General features: G+C 39.6%; 1 protein-coding gene across 2 annotated transcripts in view; it reads left to right on the top strand.

The window, feature by feature from the left end:
- TEAD1 (TEA domain transcription factor 1) overlaps positions 1–18,087 on the top strand; it is a 109,927-nt gene extending 91,840 nt beyond the window's left edge. For both annotated transcript variants that reach the window (XM_050897106.1, XM_050897105.1), the window contains 3 exons: positions 9,438–9,578; positions 11,049–11,201; positions 12,226–18,087. In XM_050897106.1, the coding sequence (XP_050753063.1) occupies positions 9,438–9,578; positions 11,049–11,201; positions 12,226–12,339 (408 nt within the window). In that variant the 3' untranslated portion in view covers positions 12,340–18,087. The remainder of the gene's footprint in view (positions 1–9,437; positions 9,579–11,048; positions 11,202–12,225) is intronic.
- Positions 18,088–21,666: the final 3,579 nt, after the last annotated feature.

The following is a 21,666-nucleotide window of genomic DNA, read 5'->3' as shown; positions in this document are numbered from 1 at the left end:
AGGTGATACCATCCCTTCACCTCAGGTGGTCACTGAGAAATCAAATTCATGGCTGTTTATAAAGAATCAAGTTAATGCCATGAAGAAAACTGTTATAAAATTAATAATTCTGTGTTCAGCACAGGTTTTGAGTAGTGTGCAGGAAATAGGGACTGGGCCATACTGAATAATGAAGACAAAGAAATATTGTATAGATGCTCAGAGGGCGAGTGTGCAGTCGTGTAGCTCAAGACTGTATCATGATGCAGTTCAGCAGTCAGGATGTGCAGGCAACTTCAGTCCAACATTTCCTAACCTCACTGTACCTTCCAACATAATGGTCTTTTAATACAATTTTGTGTTGTATTAACTTAGAGATTAAAAAACATACAGTGCTAACATCCTTCTGAGTTATACATCAAAAATGTGGTGAGAATGCCTTCCTAGCCATGACCTTAAAATAGGCCAGTGGATTTTCTCTCTCATTGAGTGAGGCAGAGGGAAGGTGCCAGGGGCAGTGTTTGGGTGTAGCAAGAGTTACAATGAATGCCCTTCTAGGAATAAACTTCACACCAGTGCCCGCCATCTAGGAATATGTATAGGAAAAACAGAAGATGGCTGTGTAATTAGTCATGAGGATTAGATCTTAAACTGTCAGCTCACTGTCCATAACTTCTTTCACCCCAATAGGACATTTCTTCAGAAAAAAGGATGCTGTTCCCATTTTTATGGGGATTGTTGAGAAGCTGTTCTAAACAGTTATATATTACCAATGTAAAGCTGGCAAAGGTTGTTGACAATCTTTTTGACCCTATTAGTAACTTCAAGTTTATTAATATGAAAATAGATTAATTTTTATATTCTTGTCCTTTTCTTTTAAATTAAGTATCCATTTCTGAATCAGTATCCATTCTCTCCTTATCATCTGCTACCTCCTCCTACTCTGAAAGTTCAGCTTCTCCCAGGTTCTGTTCACATTGCGTGGTTATTGCTTACTCACAATACTCTCTCTCACCCTTTATTTCACCATTTCCCCCTTCCTATCCTTTTTGTTGTGTTCTCCCTTCATTATCATTTAACCATCGATAGTTTGCTCAGCGCTGTAAGCCTGTGCATCCTAGCAGCAGTGTCCAGTGACAGTCCATGTTTTGGTGGAATTTGATTGTAACGTGAGTAAAAGAGGAACATGAATTTGTGTTGCACAAATAAGTACAGGTGAGAAAGCACTGCAAGGAGAATCAACAAAAGAAAACCAGGGACTCTGAGTGAAAGAAGTCAAGGGAAACCAGAGAAGGAAAGCAGGCAGGTGTCGTGGCATGCGGAAGCTTCAAAGTGAAGGTGAGGATTTGATGCCAGAAGGGATGGTGAGCCTGTAAACAGATTTAAAAAGAAGTCGGCGTGTCGCTGGAGGCAGCACATAGAGTATTTTGTTTAGACATTAAATCTAGTGTGGAAAGGAAAGATGGGAAGCAGGAAGACCAGAGACGAGCACTCGCATTGAGGATGACCAAGGCAGAAAGCGGCTTAGCTCTGGTAGCCGGAAAGAGTACTCCTCTTGCTCTTTCCCATTTGGTTCTGCTTGAGGCTTCTCAGCAGCATGGTTTTCCCTGTGGTAAAGGTAACAAGGTTTGATTACAAAAAAATGGGAGGGAAAGGTCTGAGGTCTTGCAAGAAGACATTTGGCAGTTGTGGACTTGACTTTGCAAAGCATCACAGGTATGGAGTACAAAGCAAAGTGATGCTTTGCTTTGCAGAGGTTTATTGGTTCATACAGATTGTATCTCCTGTGAAATACAGCCTGATGCTGAGAATGGATGAGCTTCTGGCCTCAGTCCTGGTGACACATCTGGATGTCACACTTTTGGGCCTCTTCCTACCTAACAGTGCAGGAAGTGTAAAAGGAAGAGACTTCTCCTTTTACACCACCTCAAACAACGAACTATACAGCCCTGCAAAGCAATTTCCTGGTCCTTGTCTTGTACCTTGAATGCAGTGACTCTTTTCTTCTGTTTATCCCAGGTAGTCACTGGGAAGCAGAGAGTTCAGGGAAGTCACCCCAGAGACAGGCTTTTACAGTAACAGATAGAAGGAGCTTTACTTGGTATGTTGTGTGCTCAGTACAATGAGTAAACAAGGAACAACGTACTAATGATATGGCACAGGAAATTTGTGTGACAGTGATACGAAACCGGAGATTACAGGGATATAAAATGAAAACAAGAATAAATGTTCTTAAATAAATGTAAAAGTTATTTTCTAGAACACTGATGAGGAATTCAGATGAGGCTGCAGAATATCTGCAGATGAAACCTTTCCCTGGGTGCAGGTTGAGGGCGCAATCCTGCTTCTGTTACCTTAGTCACTAGCAGAATAAGCCCAATCTATGTAAAACAATCAAGTATGATTCATGCCATCTAATCTTAATCTGAGTAAGATCAACATACCTGTTGGTTAGTTTGTACTTAAACTGTTTTTGTGACTTGAGAAAAGCCCCGAAGTTTTCTGGTCTTTGAAGTTCTGATTAGCCTATCTAAAAGCTAAGTCAACACATGTTGCCTCTGTTGGTTTCTTTTGTTCATTGAAATTCTACTCATATTGATATCTAATGCTATCCCCACTGATTACTCACTACTATTCTTAAATTATCTAATACTAAATAATGCACTTAGGCCTCCTGAAAGAGTTCAAACTAAATGATAGATTGCACCTCCAGCTTTACCCCAAAACGTCTGTCTAAAACATTATTGCTGGCCTTGCCTTCTTGGCCCACAGTGCTGATTGCCCAGTGCTCTGCCTCCCCTGGCTCCCTACTTTCTCTTGCAGGAGGTTGATGGTACGTCTGTCCCACTCACACCACCTCCCTTTTGAATCCAGTATCTCTCAGCCACATCTCCAACAAATACCTTCATTTTGACTCTGCTATTATGATCACATACATCTCCATTGACTCTGGCAAGGGAATTGCTCTAGGAAGACACAACTCTGTATCTCCCTTTATGCCCCTGCTACCTTTGCTGGCTGTATAACTTGCCCCTGTCTAGCGCTAGTTCATCTGGCAAACACTTTTCACTACTAGGAGCACCTTTAACGTTAATTCAGCAGTGCGTATCTGTCCACTGCAGCCTAGACTAAATTCTTCTGTTTTAGCTAGTTATTTCTCTCTCATGTTTTGCCTCACCCCCTGATTGCAAATTCTGAGGCAGGGATTCTCCTTTTGCGTGACTTTTCTATGTAACCTACAGTATTGTGCAGTGGGTCCGTGCCTCCATTGGGATCCTTAGTGCTGGTGTAAGCACACCTTGCAATAATGTGGCCGTGGATTTTGTGTCTCTGACACTGCCAAATGCTCTGTGCCAACATGAACTCTGACTTCTGTGGCTACAGGAACAGATATGGGAAACAAATATATCTGAAGGGAGGAGGGATGTTTTCTAACTAGTGACACAGGAAAAAAAACAGCTGATATAAATTAATATTGGGCTGTCAGGCTTTCTACAGATCTGATCCACTGGCTTAATTTTAAATGTTTGCAGTAGCTTGAACTATTCTTCAAACTGAGGAAAGCTTAGTCAGAGCTCAGTGCAACTCTGAAATAAAGACCCAAACTCATCTGAAGATGCATGGATGATATTAATTGATGTTTAAAATGAATGCCTCTATTTGCAGGAATCTGCAATGCAAACTAGGAGTTTTAGAAAGTAATGCATATTATAATTAGGGCAAGCTTTTAAAGATGCTTTGAAGTCCTAAACATTTTTGAAATTCAAATGTGGGATGGAAATAAAGGAATCTACACAATAAAGGGGCATTAAATTATGTCCCCCAAAATTTCACTGTTTTATAGATGTAAATATATGCCATAATTAGTGGTGAGTAACATGAGGAGGATGGTTAAGTTTATTCCTATTCTTATTCAAAACAGCTGTGGCATGAAAAATAATGCTCCTTCTCTTTGTGATACACTGGAACAAACAATTTACCCATGTAATCAGTGTTCAGAAATGGCTTGTGCCTGTGGTCTCCTCCCACCCCTCCTGAATTTATCCCCATGTGCCTCCAGCCGTCTTAAAAGGTGCAGAGATTCTTTGTGCCCTTCATTCACACACACACAATTGTGCAATTGTAGCTACTGCCTTTTTTTTTTCTTTCTATTTTTACATGTAATTTCTATTGCACAATCTAGAATCTTGGATTTCCCTCCACACACACAGACACACATGCACACTTGCCAGCTTTGACTGGCAAATGATCTGCAACTCACAAATGGGATCCGTAATGTGAATGGATCTATGGCCAGCATGCAAATGTATGCAAAACAAATTAGATATGGAAGAAAGCAGACATCCATTTTCTTTTCCCCATCACAACCCTCTCGGCGCAGGGAGCTCACGCGGTGCTTATGGAGGACCCCTTCGCAAATTGATGCAAGGGCATTAGCGCTTGAGGCTGGATAATGAGTGGAAGGGGCCGAGCAGCTGGGAAGCCGGAGCAGCTTGGCCTGTCCATCACAAGCCCAACCATGTGGCAGACCTGGACGCAATTCCTGAGCTGCAGTGTAACGCACGGTGAAACGTGCCAACGACCCAGATGCTCCCGTTGGAAAAAATTGCTTCACAATTTGGAATCTCTGCTCTTTGATCACTCTTTGGAGAGGAGGAGGGGAGGCATGATGCGGTCATATGAGTAACACACCTCCCTGCAGTCAGCAGTTGTTAAAACCTATATGTTGTTAATAAGTGACCTTATGTGCTTAATGTTAACTACTGAATGCCAGTGTAAATTGTTCTGGCCCTCCCCAAATCCCACTGTTTCCAGTAGGTGCTGTTTTCCTTCTACTCAGCAGGAAGGATTTAGACTCTTCTCAGCAATTTTTGCTGGAGTTGCTTTTTTGTTAGCCAAAGTTGTTATTATTACACAAGCGCTCTACCCTCTGCCCCCCGCCTTTAACACAGAGCCTGAGAGCTCTTCTGAAGTGAATGTGAAGATTTTTTATTTATTTATTTTTACTCTTTATTTTGGTTGCAGCCAGCTCTGTTTTGGTGCTTGCTCTGGCACACTGGCAGAGGCTTCTCCATGCAGCATGTCGAACACTTGGTGCTCTTAATATGTAATATTTTCAGTGCTACCCATTGACAAGCTATGCTTTATTAATGAATTAATCATGCTCTTACACAACCACTGTAGACAGGGTGCCAGAAAGCTGAGTGCCTCTCCTGCCTCCAAATGCATTCAGCTAATATAAATCTCAGCTCTTAAAAATAAATCAAAATTAGAGTTTTACTCTTGAAAGAAAAAAAAAAATTCAATTTATGGTTTTAAGTTGTTGGGGTTTTTTTCCTAAATTGTATTGATCTTGTATTTTAAAATTCAGTGAGTAAATGGACTCCTGTTCATCACATGTGATCATGCCATAATATTTGAAACACCATAATATTTGAAATCATGCCAATATATTTGAAATCACCATTCAAAAGGTTATTTATCTGTATATGCTACAACAGGGCTCACCAACCCTAATTCCTGGAGCCACGGGTCAGAGCATAGTTGCATGAGAAGCTGTACAGAAGGGAAAGCTTGTTTACAGCCCAGGAAAACTTGCAATCTGAGTCTGCAATGCAAGAGAACAGCTAGAGACAGAGTACCAAGGAAATAATGAGACAAAGCTGGTTGCAGCATGAGAGGCTGCAAGCACAGCGCTCCAGAAGCTTGACTGTTGTCACGTTTTTCACAGGGATCATTGAAAAAGGAAATTATAAGGAGAGGGTTAATTGAGGTTAATAAGATAAATTTCTATATTTCAATTTTGCTATTATTGTATTTATCTAGTCTTGCCTCTTCTGTAATATAGGCAGTGAACCTCACTAAGTAATGTCTGCCTCCGGACAATAAGCCTACTTAAACTAAGGCATCCCTGTTCGTTAGATATTTAGCTTGGTTAAAGAAGACCCCAAGTAATGGTGATTCCACCACATTTGAAAATTATGCCAGCATTTCATTGCCATCAGGGTTACCAGCCTCTACCTTGTTTCTCATTTAGCTTTTGCATAGCTTTAGCCTTTTGTCTTTTAATGTCCTTTTCTGCAAGATTTAATCTAGCAGAAGACTCTTCCCCTTGTAGCAACTTGTAGGCTATGACAAAGTTGTGGAAAAACTTCGCTTGGAAAAAGTAAGTAGATGGAGTTTCATTAGTCATTCACTACAAAGGATCTTTTCCAGACCTGAAATCATTCTTGTAACTCTTTTCTGAACACTTTCCAATTTTCCAACATCCTTTCTAAAATGTAGACACAAAAACTGGAATCAATACTGTAGTAAGGAGCCTGCTAAAAATGAATACCGTGGTAACACATCACCTTATTCCTGCTCAAAGCTACATCTACAACTCTCATAGCCACAGCAGTGCCCATTTTTAGCACAGCCTTTTTTTTTTTTTTTTTTTTTTTGTAGTCTCATAACTTTTGGGGGGGGACAAGAAAGAAAACCCCTGAATTTTAATTGTGACCTGCTTTCATCTGTTCAAGAAATACAATTTTGCTTTCATATGTTTGGGTTTAGACGAACCCCTTACTATGTAAGCCATAACAATATAATTAGCAAGTCCTTCACCATAATTTTTTAACCAAAGTTCTGTATTTTACCAGCAGTGATAGTCTTTCCTTCTTTTCTAAGGGTATTCAGCATGGAACAAAGCTTTCAACACCTGGTTCAGAATACTTCCTTGATGTGACAATCCCCTCTTCGCAATGATAGGCACTCCTCCCTAGTGGAATCCAGACTGAGGGGAAAGATTTGTTTTAGTATGTGAGAAGAGACAAAATTCTTTCAGTATTAAAAGAGGCTTTGGTGAAGCCTTCATTATTTGTATTATTTGCCGTTGCCAACTCTTATGATTTTTATGTTGGTGTTACACTTTTTGGAGGAGTCTTAAAGCTTCAGCTCTCAGCAGTCTGTGATTAGTTGAATATGAAACTGTTGTTTAAAAGGAAAATTCTGTCCTTCCTTGAAAACACCTTTATTGTGTGCTAGACTCAAAAAAAAAATCAAAGAGCAAATAAAGCAAATAAAGATAATTCACGTCTATATTATCATCATGGGACTTGTGCAACGTCGTGATTACATAAGAGTACATCATGACATTTGAGTGATAATTTCAAGCGTTCCTCATTCAAACATCAGGGCCCCAGCCTGTATTTTTTGTGTACACAGGACTCCGGGTGATTTCAGCAAGAGTTGGAAGAGCTGTGGGAGTGATCAACAGGGTGCCAGATGGCCACATGTGTTACTTTTCCAGGTTAAATGTCAGCATATAAATACAGCAATTAGATATTTTTTTCAGTGGGCTTCAAAGTCAGAAGGCAGCAGATAAAAAGTTTTTCTCTTTTTTTAACTCTATAAATAGTTGTTATTGCAGCTTGAAATGTAAGGCCTATGCAGTTGACTCTTTTGACAATGTGAAATTTTGAGGAGCGTTTTAGTTACGATTTCTTGAACATTTTGCCCGTATCTGAAAGGAAAAAAAAGAAAATGTTTTGATAGCAAAATTGTAATTGTGGTAGCAGCAGGAATAACCACTTTTTAAGAGATTACTACTATTATTATTATTTACAACAATGCAATTGTTTTATCAGAAATCCCTGTTCTTCAGAAATTCCAGTGGAGCAGCTGTGGCATGGCTGATGGCTGCTACAGTTTGTCATGTTTAGATGTTTGTCAAGTTTCGATTGCAAGCCAGCTGTGATGGCAAAATGCTTATTTACTATTAGCTCGGAACAATTTCTTACAGCTCACTGTGAACACACTGCTTTAGACGTACATTAAACATTAACTGCTGACCTCATGCAAAACATGTGCAAGAAACAAGGTGTAACAGCAATAGGATTTCTTTCTGTTATGCAAAATACGTGACTGTAGGGCTGTTTGTGTTACTGTGTGTAAACCTCAGGAGACTTCTCCACTGATTAATTTACCAAAGCCAGCCTGAAATAATCTTAGACCTATGTCTCCTCCGTACCACAGACTAGCTCAGTATGTGCTATTATCAGCATATTGCCTCAGAATGTTGTACCACAAATAAGGAGTGTAGACACTAAGTAGAATTAATGAGTTGTTGCCTAGTTAAAAATTAAATAGCAGTTACAAATGGCCTGAACTATAGTGAAGGCAGGATTATAAAGGTTCCACACTAACTAGTAAATAAACATACCTGTAAACTGGGTTTTTAAAAAGTCTCAAGGTAGACATGAAGGTATCTGTCAAAATTTTTGTGTTACGTTTCTGTATTAGCAATAAAAACGAGCAGAACTAGACTTGCAAGTGAAACAGCTGCAAAAGTGCATTTCCCTGCTAAAATGCTCGTCTCAGAGTAAGGTAAAAATTCAGGCAATTCTTAGATGTTACTCTGCAGTCTATTTCCACATAAAAAGAAAACCCTGCCCACTCTCTCCTTGGGCACCAAAGATGTCAGCAGAGCTAATGCCTGAATCAACAAATCCAGCTGTGGATATCCCTAGACTCTGCCTGTACCCATATTAGTGCTCTTTTAAGTTGAGGGCTTTTGAAAATGGTTTCATGATGACAAAGAGCACAGTGGCAGAACAGCTTCAGTGCTGCTGCAGGCCTGGGGAGGCCGGATTCAGCATGTGACCTGGGCTGTTGCTTTGTAGCCAAATTAATCATGCTGTGCACAGGACTTGGATTTGGACATAAATAATTAAAGGTAGCACTGTTCCTCACTTGATCCTGCAAGTCTCAGTCTCTGTTGCTAGATATCAAAGGCAGCTGGATAGTTATTCAGGCTGCAGAGAAATACTGAAAGAAATCAAATGCTTTCAGTAATATTTTATTGGTGCGGTAGGCACGGCTCAATGCGCACACAACTCACGTGAAGCCTGTGAGTTGCGTCATACAGCTCTGTGAAGTCAAGTATTTTGCTGAATCAGGGACATATGGCTTGACAGAGTCTTATCAGAGATCGATTCCCATGTTGCGCAGCTGTCTCCCTTTGCCATGAGGATTTCATTGCTTTAAGAAAGGGAAAGAAGAAAGTGAACTATGGCCCCTCAGGAGCGGGATGGCTCGGTTGAATTCGAGGCCGCAGGACAGGTTCCCTCCAGAGGAGTCAGCTCTGGAGCCAGGCTCCTTGCAGGTGATCATTCCCTTCGCTTCAGGGACTTCATCAGCTATCTGCCAGACAAGAACATCACCTGTAGCCCAGAGAAATACTGAGTTGTCTTTTTGTTGTTTAAAGTTTGAAGAAATTGCTGCTTCCCTAAGGTTTTTACTGCAACAATCAGGGAGGTACTTTCCTGACAGACTTTTTCCACTGACACTGTTGTCACTATAAAACTCCCCCCCTCTCCCTTATTTCTGAAAAGAATGGTGAGCTAATTACAGTTTATGCTACTGACATTGTCAAATGAAAAATAAAATCTTCAACATCTATTACTTTTTTCCAACAGGCTGACTTAAACTGCAACATTCAAGATGATACAGGAGCGTTTTATGGAGTCACTAGTCAGTATGAGAGCTCAGAAAACATGACAATCACCTGTTCCACCAAAGTCTGCTCATTTGGAAAGCAAGTAGTAGAAAAAGTAGAGGTGGGTGTTGTGATGGGATGTGTGGGATGATTCTCTGGTTCCCTTTCATTTTACTTAGGCTTTTCTCTCTCTTGTCTTCACTTTGCTTTTACCTGGCTTTTCCTTCCTTCCTGTAATCCTGCCTGAAAGAGTATTTTCCTTCCCAGAAGTGTTTGGGTTCATGTTAAATCACCGTGTGAATGGTGACGCTACAGTTACCTGTTGCATTGGAGACCCTCCTCCACCCTGCCTGTGGCACCCTTCGGTGGGGAACCTGCAGCTGAGATCGGTGCCGCCACCTCCATCACCTGGCAGAAAAAAGCTGAAGCAAAAATGCTTTTGGTGTCGTTTCCAAACACTTGGCCAGCCTCGTAGCCTGTTTGGAACCATACTACAGTGCCGAGCTACTCTCTGTCATCTAGATTTTTTAAACATTTTAAAGCCATGGGTGGTGTGCTATGTTTCATCTATACCCATGCTTATTTTATCTTATTTTATGCACAGAAAGGCATGCCTTCCCCACTCACCAGCAGCTTTTGAATACAAAGTTGCATATTTTCTTAACATGCAAGGGCCTTTATTTATTTTTTACCTTTTCTTTTCTAAGCACAGAACTGTATGGCATGGTCAGGTAGCTAGTTGGTTTATTGTACAACGGTACTGCAGCTATTTAACTTGTCTTCTGTGTACTAAGCCCCACACCCACATCTGTTATTTGCAATACAGTTTTTGTATGGGAATTTTAGTCTAGAGCTGCAGGTTGAGCCTTTATAGATGTCCTGGTCACTGTTCATATCCTTGTTATATTAAATATGTTTTCTGTGCATGGTGACCATAAAAAAAGTTTTCCATCATTTCCGTTATTCTAAGCTTAGAGAAAGCCAAAAAACCCCACAAGCCACTGAGCAGCACATCTGAGCAATTGGTAGCTGGGCAGCAAGAGTCCAAGAGTCACAGCCTTACCCTCCTTCAGCCCCTTGTGAGCCCCTGCATTCTAAATCAGTCTGGTTTTCTTCCGACTATAGTCTTGCATCTTTCTGTAACTCATAAATTGCCTATTAAATCACGCGATAACATAGCTATGTTTATATGTGCATATTTATGCATAAATATATAAGCTTAGTTTTGCTGTTCCCTTTGCAGACAGTTGCCTCGAAACTACTGTAAAATCATCTTACCACAAAGTTTTCTGCTTAATTCATTTTAACTTGACTTGGACTTACCTTTGTGTAATCCTCATCTGTCCAGCTTTTAATTCATAGGTTAGAGAACAAGTAGTGATATTATAACTTTTAATAATTAAGGGCCCTTGAATTTCTAGCAAGGCACTGCATAGCTCAGGCAGGGAGGTAGCAAGTAGGTGTGTGTGTGTGTGTCTGAGAGCCACTTTCTCTTTTTTCTGTGTACACAAAGAAAGAAAAAAACAAACTTAGTATACACTTTTTTGCTATTTCTGAATTATCTTATTCTAAGTGCTTTTTTTTTTTTTAGACTGAATATGCAAGGTTTGAGAATGGCCGATTTGTGTACAGAATAAATCGCTCTCCAATGTGTGAATATATGATCAACTTCATACACAAGCTGAAGCATTTACCAGAGAAATACATGATGAACAGCGTGTTGGAAAATTTTACAATTTTATTGGTATGGACTCACTTTTTATTTTTCCATTTCTAAAATACTCTCAGGCTTTGTATGGCTTGCTTAACTTGTAATATTTAGAACCAGTTTCTGAATCCCTTAGTCATATTGCTTACTAAACAAATCATCCCATTGACTTCAGAGTAATACTCTTGGAATTGTGCACTATAGACGCTAAGGATGAAAAGGCTAAGCTGGCTGAGAACATGAACAAACATCTTTGTTACTTTCCAAAAATTCAGCTTACTTCTCTCTTTTTTTTCATACAAGTCTCTCTGTGGTGTTTGCAGAGAGCCTGAGGCAGTAACTTTGAACCATCCCATTCATCTAATGTGTTCTTACTGAGATGTCAGTTATAATACTGCAAATGTCAGTTATAATACTGCAAATGTCAGTGATGTTAATTAGTTCTTGGGCCAGGAAAGCATGCAGTAATGGGTACACCCAACAGGTGATCTAAAGCATGAAGAATGGTCCACATAGTGGCCTTTAAGCCAGTTTCATCCAGTTACCCAGCTTGCTTTCACTGTGGCTTTGTGGTGGCACCCCAGGCAAGCACTTAGAGCCGCGCGCTGCTGCTGCTACCATAGGATTCAGGCAGGACCACGGGCTGGCAGCATGGGGAAGAGGTAGGGCTGCGAGCACAGAGCCACATGCTCCCCGCTCAGCTGCCTTTTGGCAAGCAAACACAAGTTGACAAGGGTGCGCTGGTTTCCCTTTGCTGAAGCGGGGCTCAGGTTGAGGAAGGCTGAGCCAAGGCCACGTGATGGCGGCTCCTGGTCAAGCAGCCAGAGCGGGATGAATCTCAGTGCCCTCCGCTGGGCGCTACAGCCCCGCAGCTCAGCCCCAGAGCACAGTGTGTGAGCACAGTCACGGAGATCGGTTTAAATGGCCAAAGAGGGAGCGAGAGGACACACATTTCCATCACCTCTAAAGACTGTCTAGATTAAGCCAGTCATTTCTTGTTTTGGCCCTGATGTTTCCAAGTTTGTAATATATTGTCTACCTCTTCCTTCCCCTCAAACAGGTTGTAACAAACAGGGATACGCAAGAAACCCTGCTCTGCATGGCTTGTGTATTTGAAGTGTCGAACAGCGAACATGGAGCACAGCATCATATCTACAGGCTTGTAAAGGACTGAGCAGTTATTTATATATACACTTCATTTCACTTCTTTATCAAAACACAGACTGTAAACCTCAACACTAAGTGGCAGTGCCTCTGGCCCAACTTTCACCCACATTTTTCTAAATCTTGTTTTAGTGAAGTCATTTTTAATGTGTTCATATATAATTGTAGCTGTGAAATTCTGGTACAGTTGTAAAAATTATTTCTAAAACTAAGTGTTCTTCAAATTTGTAAACCACACTTCTTTGGGAAGACTGTATTTAAGAACCTAACGCCTCTGTCTGTGGAGGCCTATTTTTAATTCTGATAGAAAAATGTATGACAGAGCATTTGCCATGGGGAAAAACTGACAGCATTTATAAGAATTTATTTTGGGTTTTTTTCCAACATGAAATACTTGTTTTACAATGCAAGTGAAATTGAAATGAATCTTTAGCTATAACTGTAAATGAGTACACAAAGTTAATAATCTTTATAGAATTATCTTTGTAACTAATTAGGGTGGAAGATATGGACGAATGTAATTCACTAAATTATTTTTTAAAATGAAACATTTTTCTGTTTGAAACCAAATGAAAAATATAGCCTTAAGAAATGCCTGATAGAAACAGACAGGTCCTAAAATTAGGCAAATTTTGTATTTTTTTCTCAACGCTAAAACTAATCTTCTAATCCATTAAACTTTCAAACAGGTATTGCAGAGAAAGAAAACGTCATCCCTTATCCCTAACATATCTAGTGTATTTTAAAAGAGTATAAAGTTGTATTGTACTAATATGAAAATTTGATTATTTAATGAAAAAGATGGCTCATTTTGCAATAAGTAGGTAAATACTGAAGATTTAGACTTGCATTATATGTAGTCTTGTGTGTGCAGTTATATTTTATATGGACAACTACGTTTTCTAATAAGTTGAGCGAAAAACTTGCAACTCTGAAATTAACAGATGAATGGAAACAACTGACATTGCGACAGCATCGAGTAATTTGTAAACTGAAAGCAAAACACTAATGTGTTTGAAAGAAGAATACGTACACCTCTGAAAGGATCAACAGCTTTAATATCTATGAGACGCTAGAAAATCACAACCAACATCAGGCAAAGAAGATTGGAAAGTGGAGATTTTTTTTTCTCCTTTTCCTCTTTATCATGGTGCTCTTACACCTCTCCCAGTTGTCTCTCCAGTTCCAACTGGTGAAGACCTTATATGAAACAAACATGTACGTACCACGTGGGGTCTGATGTCCTTTTGCATCTGGATGTGGTAGTATTCATCCTTCTGATATATTCAGGGAAGACTCCAGGAAGTGAAGTACAGCTGGAGATATTTTAATACTGTAAGGATTCGAACCATGGATGTGGGTGTGAGTGATTGTCTGAGGTACGCACATGTGACAGAAGTAGTCTCATTCCTCCTGGCTACACCAGAGAGCGTTGCTCCGTTTCTTTCCTTCTGCTGCACACCCAGCACTGCCCTCAGTTGCCCCAGCAGCAGTTGTTTCAGCAGGTGCTGGGCCAGCAGCGGGTTCCCACGCAAAACATTTGTCTGAAAGGCTGAGGGCTGCCCGGCCAAGCACAAGCCACCTTAAAGATCAGTCACGAGGTATCGGCAAAGAGTGTTCTTGGGAAGGTCTTCTGCAGTCCTGAATCGAAGTTAACGTTTCGCAGGTCCCTTCTCCCTGCCCTTTACCGATACGCGCCCATGCACAATTTAAGTCTAGAATTTACTCCCGGGCACAGTGCTGTAGTCTTCAAAAAAGCCGGTCTTATTTTTTTTATATTATATTTGTGCATAGTACTTTCTGTTAGAATTGCCCATTGCTGAATTATCTAGACTAGAATATAGCCTAGACAAGGTAGCGGGTTGCTGTACGTCTGCGTCAAACCATGTTCATACTGAACACTGGTGAGGACTCAGGCTAGAGGACGATACAAACATCACCGAGGGGAAGGGCGACTGCTTAAATTCCTTAGCCTGCCTCTGATCTAACTCTAGTAGGTGGATGACTGCTGTGATGTCTAGCTGTTACCTGCTTGTGGATATTAGGGCTGGTGATCTTTCGGTTTATATTCCGTGAAATGAACAGAGAAATATGTCCATGGTAAGGTCTCTTTTAACATTCATTTTTAACACTAACAATCACATCAGGAAAAGCACTGCATTGTAACAGCCTAACGGTAGCCCTTTATTCTAAGCACTTGGTGTTACAAGTCGAAAACTACTTTTTTGTTTTATTTTGTTCTAAAGTTGTCTTTTATTTAGGGTTTGAATTGTGGTTTTGGTGATTTTTTTTTTTTTTAATAACAAGCAAACTCTTTGAGGCATATAAAGTATGTAAGTCAATTTGCAAAACCAGGTACAGTTTTTTTAATAGAATCTGGCACACTACATATGCCATAACTATAGGGTATAAAAAGTCACAATGTTTATTGGTGTTCACATATGTAATATTAGGGAAACTACTTCCATCGTCTTTTCTTTACACTTCTGTAAATGATCCATACCCTGTATATGTTAATTCTTAAAAGCCTTAATCCTTCAACTGTTCAGTGTGGGGTGTGTAGTCCAACAGGCTGCCTGTAAACTGTGAGCTCTTTTGTAAGCTGGAAGTACTTATCTTGTTACTGTTACTTTTTTGTAGGAACCTTTTAATTGAAAGCTGCCAAAGCATTACAATATGCAGTGCCTTAGCATTATATTAGAAGTACCTTTAGCCTCTTAACAAAAGTTTTATATATTGTTTTATTAATTGGTTCCATTTTTAAAAATATCTGTATTTTTTCCCACAGAAACGCTCTTTGACTGCTTGGTCTAAACCAACCTTCTGTATAAGTCAGTCCCATTACTACGCAGTTAAATGCCTATACCAAAAGGAAAGGTTACAGATTCTTAGTTCTCCGTGAAAAGTGAATTGTATTAATGAATGCTGCCTTTTTAAATTTCATGACCAAATAATTAATTGTGACTCTTCTGCACTCTAGCATGAAAGTGCCTTTGGTTTGAAATTCCAGCTTAGAAAAGTGCTGCCATAATAATGACAATTTGTAGAGAGACCAAAAATATTTAGTTATCACCGTAATGCCTTTGGTTTATTGGAATTAGTTGAATCTACAGGCCTCCATTCACAAAAGAGCACCATTTATAGCAAAGTAATTTTGCTAATGATCAGCCTGCTGAAGAATAATAATCTACTGTTTGCCATTTCTGACAGCATTGCAAACCGGCAACTGATTTGTCTGCGATATAAAAATGAAAAAGATTCACATTTATATTCTCTTCATCCAGTCGTGCATCTGCATAATGAGATCCATATACTGCAGAATTTCAGACAGTGGACAAATGTGACTTTATTGTTCTCCTCTAATAATATTTTGGTATCTGTGAAGATTTTTTTGTTCAGACAGAAGATTTTGTTTACAAAGTTGCGCATGCTGAAAGTCAGATGCATGAAACGATGGAAATGGAGAACAGAGAATAGCTAGGGTAAATGCAATTGTGTGTTTTTAAGCATTGAAATGCTGAGTGTGAGCGTTGTGGATGAAGGTGCTGTTAGAGAAACTCTGGCCAGCACGATTCAAAACACAGGGTTGTTTTGTTTTGGTTTTCTCCCAGATGACGTCTTGGAAAAAAAAAAATTAGCTCCTCCTAATAATGTGTCTGTATTTGATACCTTCTGTGAACGGGGGCCATACTGTACACTACAACTAAAATTGATGGGAAGAGGAGCAAGATTTTACGAAAACGATGTTAGAAAGAACAAATATCAGCAAAACCAAAAGCTGTCAGAGGGATTATATAGTTGTGAATACAATTTTAACTTGATTTTTAAAGTATTTGATGAAAACTAAGATTAACTTTTTATATATAGAAATATTGTGACACTGTGTGGTAAATATTGTGATAATTCAAGTTACCTGTCTCTAAAATATTATTTTTGTTATTCCTTCAAGGTCTAAATCTCACTTACCTCTATAAGATAAGTAATCCTGTTGAACTCAATGAGACTGAGGTAGGGCAAAGACACTTTCGCCCCACAAGTAGAGCATATATTTTCAGTTATTACCAAACGTTTCAGCTGTACTAGTCAGTATTTGTGATAAACTACACTTCTGTCTCATTAAAATATTAAAATAAGCATAATGGTACCATTTGGGGCTGTTAAAAATTACTACTAACAAAGGTAGTTTTACTTACTTGAATTCCAAAATGATTTTATTTAGGTACTGCACCACTATTTTGAAGGAATTGCAGATATAATGCCTGTTTCTCACTTTCCCTTTCTACCACAGCTACAGCTCTTTAAGTTTGGCAGTAGCTTCTTCCGTTAAAACCTCCACGGTATAGGCTATTTGAAATAATGAAGGGTGTACATTAATGTTGAATGTAAGTAACTGGCCAGTTCAAGGCAGATACAACATTTGACGTACTAATCCGTATCTATTTATTTTTCCACTGCAAGTCCTAGGGCATACTTGCTTTCTGAAGCAGTTCCCCTTATAGTTTTCCTGGATCACTCACTCAGTCGTACTGAGAAACCTTTTGTCTACCCTTTGCTTGACCCGTACTGACACACGTACCCGCTCACACGGCAGATGTGTATAATAGAGTCCAGTTTTGTACTTTTCTCAGGATGACCTCTTTTCCCCCTCTTATCTTTCATAACGAGATGCTTAGCCCCCTAAAAAAGATTGAGGCTGGATAAGTCAAAGTACAAGAAACACTTTGGACATCTTCATCTTTTAACTTTTCAGGTCATTCTTGCTGAGATCATGTAATTAGTTTTAGTGTGTAAATTAAATCTTAAATGCACTCAGTTGACTAAAAGGAGATGGATCCCTGTTACCTCCTTACAGAATATGTGTTTTTGTTTTTGTTTTGTTTTGTTTTATGGGCCTCTGATTCAGGCTCATGACTGCAGACAAAAAATACAATATGTGCCTGAAAAATAAAAAGACAAAAGAATTTTATAACATTGAAAGCCTGAATAGCCTTTAATTCTTCAGTACATTTTATGTAAAACAGGTTGGGTTTTTGTTTTGTTTTGGGGTTTTTTTGCCATGTGCATTTGTTCACATTTGTAAATGACTTAATGGAATTCTCACTTTATGTTTATTTGTGTAATGTGTATAAAATGGGTTTGTGACTTAAGCATATTCATATATGGTCAGTGGTTACTTTAATATTGTACTGCTGCTGGTAACTTTTGATGTAGAACTTGCCTTTTGATGATAAAGTACCTCTAGGTTAGACAGTGAGGGAAGGCTCTTTGAAAAAAAGTGAATGTTCTCCAATGTTTTCTTAACATATTTGCAGAAGCTTTCAAAAGGAGTTTCAGTCAAACCTCTTGGCAGTACAGTATTCTTGTATTTGTTATTGTCTGTGTGTAGGTACTGGTACCTTTTTTTGTTTAAAATGTTTTAAGTGTTGGCTTTAAAGTGAATTTATCTTTAGTATGATAGTAATATGAAAATTATAGGTTTTGTGTGCAGAGAATTTTTTTATAAAGTGCTTTGTAAAAAAAAAATGTATTCTAGCTTTCGCGGTACATATGTGTGATAACTTTAATATCCATGACAGTTAAGTGCAATTATTTCATCACTCTAAAAATGCTATTTTTGTGTCGGTTACTGCAGGTGTTTTCATGTCTTTGCAAAGTGACACATTTTGATGCCTTCTTGATAAAGTGGTAGAATTTTTGTAGCTTTCTAGAAACTTTGTATTCATACAGTATCGATTGAAAATAAAGAAAATGAAAGTGTTTTGTGCATTTATCTTAATCTCTTACGTCAATCTCGTCTTAATGTTCGGTGCAACTTTCAAAAGCATTTTCCAGAGTAGCACAAGGCCAGACTTGCAGCAATATCTGTGTATCTACCTAAAGGTGCAATGGACATCCAGCAGGATTTACAAAAACCTGTAGGGATGGCACTCAAGGCTGGCACATCTAGAAGCCGTGTTCAGCAATGAGTTCGTGTGCAGTCTGGCATTTTATCAGCAAGAAAGGTGACTACCTCTAGCTTGTGTGTCTTCCTAAAGAAACAGTGGTGGATTTTTCTGAAACATCGTTTAAACCATACTGTTTTAATGGGAAAAGCCACCCATCCCCCTTTATTCCAGAAGCAGAAATGACCTATTCAAAATCGTACATGATAAATGGTATCAAATACATCACTAACTTAGCAACTAGAACTGACTGAGGAACACAGTAGTTATCTGAGTTGAGGTGTTTCTTCCAAAAGGACACTGAGCTCTGTGGGAACTGAGGTCCTAAACATGTGACATCTTTTTCAAGAGACTGGTTTCTTGTTTTTCTTAAACCACTTGCCCCTCAGCTAGCAGCTGTACCTGGTATGATGAGAGGATGAAACTGGACCAACTTGCCTGCCGCATTCATGAAGTAGGAAAAAAAAGAAAAAAATTCACCTAGCTAGGGAAAAAAAAAGAAAAAAGAAAAGAAAAAGAGAATAAGAGGGATAGCCTGGATCAACTGAAATCAATGAGAATATGACCAGGACTTGGCAGAGGAAAAAAAAATGTACATCTGGCTCATCTTCTGCTTCAAAAGGGGAGCAGTGGCTTTTGAATAAACCACATGCCCCTCCCACACACTCCAATTCTCCTTTTGGGTGGCAGATGTTCCACTGCCATTTTTAAAATGCCAGCAGAGCACCCCCCATGTGGAAGATGAATGGGTTTGGAACAACGCACAGATATGGTCTGTTTTGACCCTGTTTTCTCTTCTTTGTTCCCCATTAAGTATACAGCATCAGCCCTTTGAAGTGGGTTAGCTGTTTCAGAAGCAACCTGCTTCTTAATTAAGGGTCTGCTTCTTAATTAATTTAGGTTAAAAACTATAAATCTTCCACCTTTGGGAAAAATGTCATGCAGCATTTCAGGTTGGGAGTCCCCGTGTAATGTCACACCATTAGTTTATTAACGAGCTGCCTTCAGCAGAAGGAACAGCCGCTCCCTGACTACACACAGTCTGGCTTACGCGAACACAGCAGCATGGGCAGGGAACAAAGAAGACAGACCAGTTACTCCGTGCCGTTTTATGAAGTGTAGAATGATGAGCTCTACGTGGTCCACAGACTTTTCTGTGGATTTTTTTTTTTTAAAGATGCAGCCTATTTGACACTACAAATACAGAACACATTTAATGTTCACAAACCCAAGAGTAAAAGGAGGGTTCAGAGCTAAGCAGTGTGTTAGCAGATGTTTATAGTTCCCCCACACAGCTCTAGCTGTTCATCCCAACCCTGACCTTTCACGGCCTTACTATTGTTGTCTGGGGCCCTTTGAGCAGAAACAGCTGAACAATCTGTTACACCAAACAGTGGTAGCTTAGCAATGTTCATAAATAATTACCTACCTTGTAGAGAGGTGTGACACTTAATTGGTTAATGGTTGTAAATTGTGATATGATTGCTGTTGCTTTGTGAGAGCTAGAGCTGTGCTGGAGACACTAGAAACTTCGTGAAGACGGGAAGGCCAGGAGGGAGTGGGTAGAGAGACTGTACTAGGAGTGGAGGGAAAAGGAAAATTGTAGAAACCCAGAGTGCAAGTGACCGTGAAAAATGAGTAGCAGGTATTGCTTTTCAAAGAAAATGAAAAGCTGAGGAGGAAAAGGATCATTTGAAGATTACCAACCACAACAAAGTCCATCAGAAGAAGGAGGGAGAACTAAGGCTAAGAAAAAGGCTACACCAAAACAGACAGACATTCACCTTCTAGGTCAGTGAATAGAATTGTTCGTTTAGGCTTTTTTCTCTCCTGTATTGCTTCTTATTAGCCCTTTCCAGTTTTGGGACATATCCTCTTTAAGCTTAAGGGAAAGGGCTGCTGTAGGCCTCCGTTCTTGTGTGCCTCACTGCGGAGAATCAATAAAGCCCAAAAATCTCAGCAGCAAGGCACCCTGTAGCCTCCCTGACAGATGAAGAGCTGTCAGCTTGGTTTCGGTTGGAAAACAGAGAGAGAGAGAGAGAGAGAGAGAGAGAGAGTGAGCATGAGCAATAGTCAGAAGAGTATCTGAAACAATCAGCTGAGCAAAGACACTTGAGTGCAAGTGACTGGTCTCAATTTATCCAGCACTGGTGATTTCTCAAGCCACCTTCCTTCCACATATGTGTGGGTTTGGGTGCATGTGCAGAGTCCATTATAGGTTTAGGGTGATGAATTTCAAAAATGTTGCTTTCCATGCCCCTCACTCTATCCTAGAGGTGAGAGCATAAACAGGTAACCTTGATGTTATTAAATTGCAGCAGAAAGCCAAAAAAAAAAAATGTTTTTTCGTAAGTCTGCTTCCAAACTTTATCAGCCGTTAGAGATGTCCACACACAGGGAGCAGTTTTGGAGCCTTAGGCATTATAGCTTTTCCCTAACTCTGGTAAAGTCAATGTCCCACTAAGGGTGGAGGTTGGGGCCATCAGAGCAAATGGTGCAGGAGCTGTGATTAATATGCACATGTCCCTTTTCATTCCTCTTACTTCAGTTCAAAGAGGGGATTAGTTCACTACTCATGCTTACCTTGCAATGCACCGTAATGCTTTGCTTTCTGGACCTCCAGCAAAGACAGAATATGGCAGCAGCTTTCAGACTTACTCTCTGTTTGAACAGAACGCTGACCTGTATGTGCAGCTGACTTTGCCAGTGGATTAACAAACTGATTTTTTTTTTTCCTGCCCCAAGCATGTAAGAAGTTTATTAGCCATATTTAAAGATCCTTCTCAATTTTTTTTCTTTGTTGGCAGAGCCCAAAGAATAAGGGTTTTTTCCAGACTTTTAAAAATTCCTTTCTGCTAAGATCATATGTTCTCTACAGTGTTATCAGAGAATTTTCTTTTTTCAAGATACTTGTCTTTTCTTATCCTTTCACCTGTGATGTTGAACTTCCTAGTGAGCATTATACTTGGCAAAATGTACAAGAACAGCATTCAGGTTATAACTGTTCTCTTCAGTACGCTATGAGAACACTTCCTTTTTGAAGCAGCTCTACATTATTTGAAGGGGATGGAGGGGGGAATACCTGTGTCTTCGTGACATTTGGCCTTTCCATTAGTTTTAAACTGAACGCACATATGACAAACTCAGGCAATGAAGTACTAGATTCAACCACATTGCACGCATATTACACAATTCCACAGCACAGAGAATTTGATGGCTTCATTGTAAAATATATGTATTGGTTTTACTATGACTATATTGTATTTTTAATACGGGTTAATCTAAGCTTTATCATGAGAACACCATGATGGGTAGAAACTCGACAGTGCAGTTCACCTCCAGAATTTACAGCAATAATGTGGGAGAGAGAACACTAGTCTCAGCAGGGTTTGCGC

This window comes from Gymnogyps californianus, chromosome 5 (assembly GCF_018139145.2).
Source record: "Gymnogyps californianus isolate 813 chromosome 5, ASM1813914v2, whole genome shotgun sequence".
Lineage (NCBI taxonomy): Eukaryota > Metazoa > Chordata > Aves > Accipitriformes > Cathartidae > Gymnogyps > Gymnogyps californianus.
The sequence above is the reverse complement of the archived record's forward strand: the minus strand, read 5'-3'. Positions and strand labels throughout refer to the sequence as shown.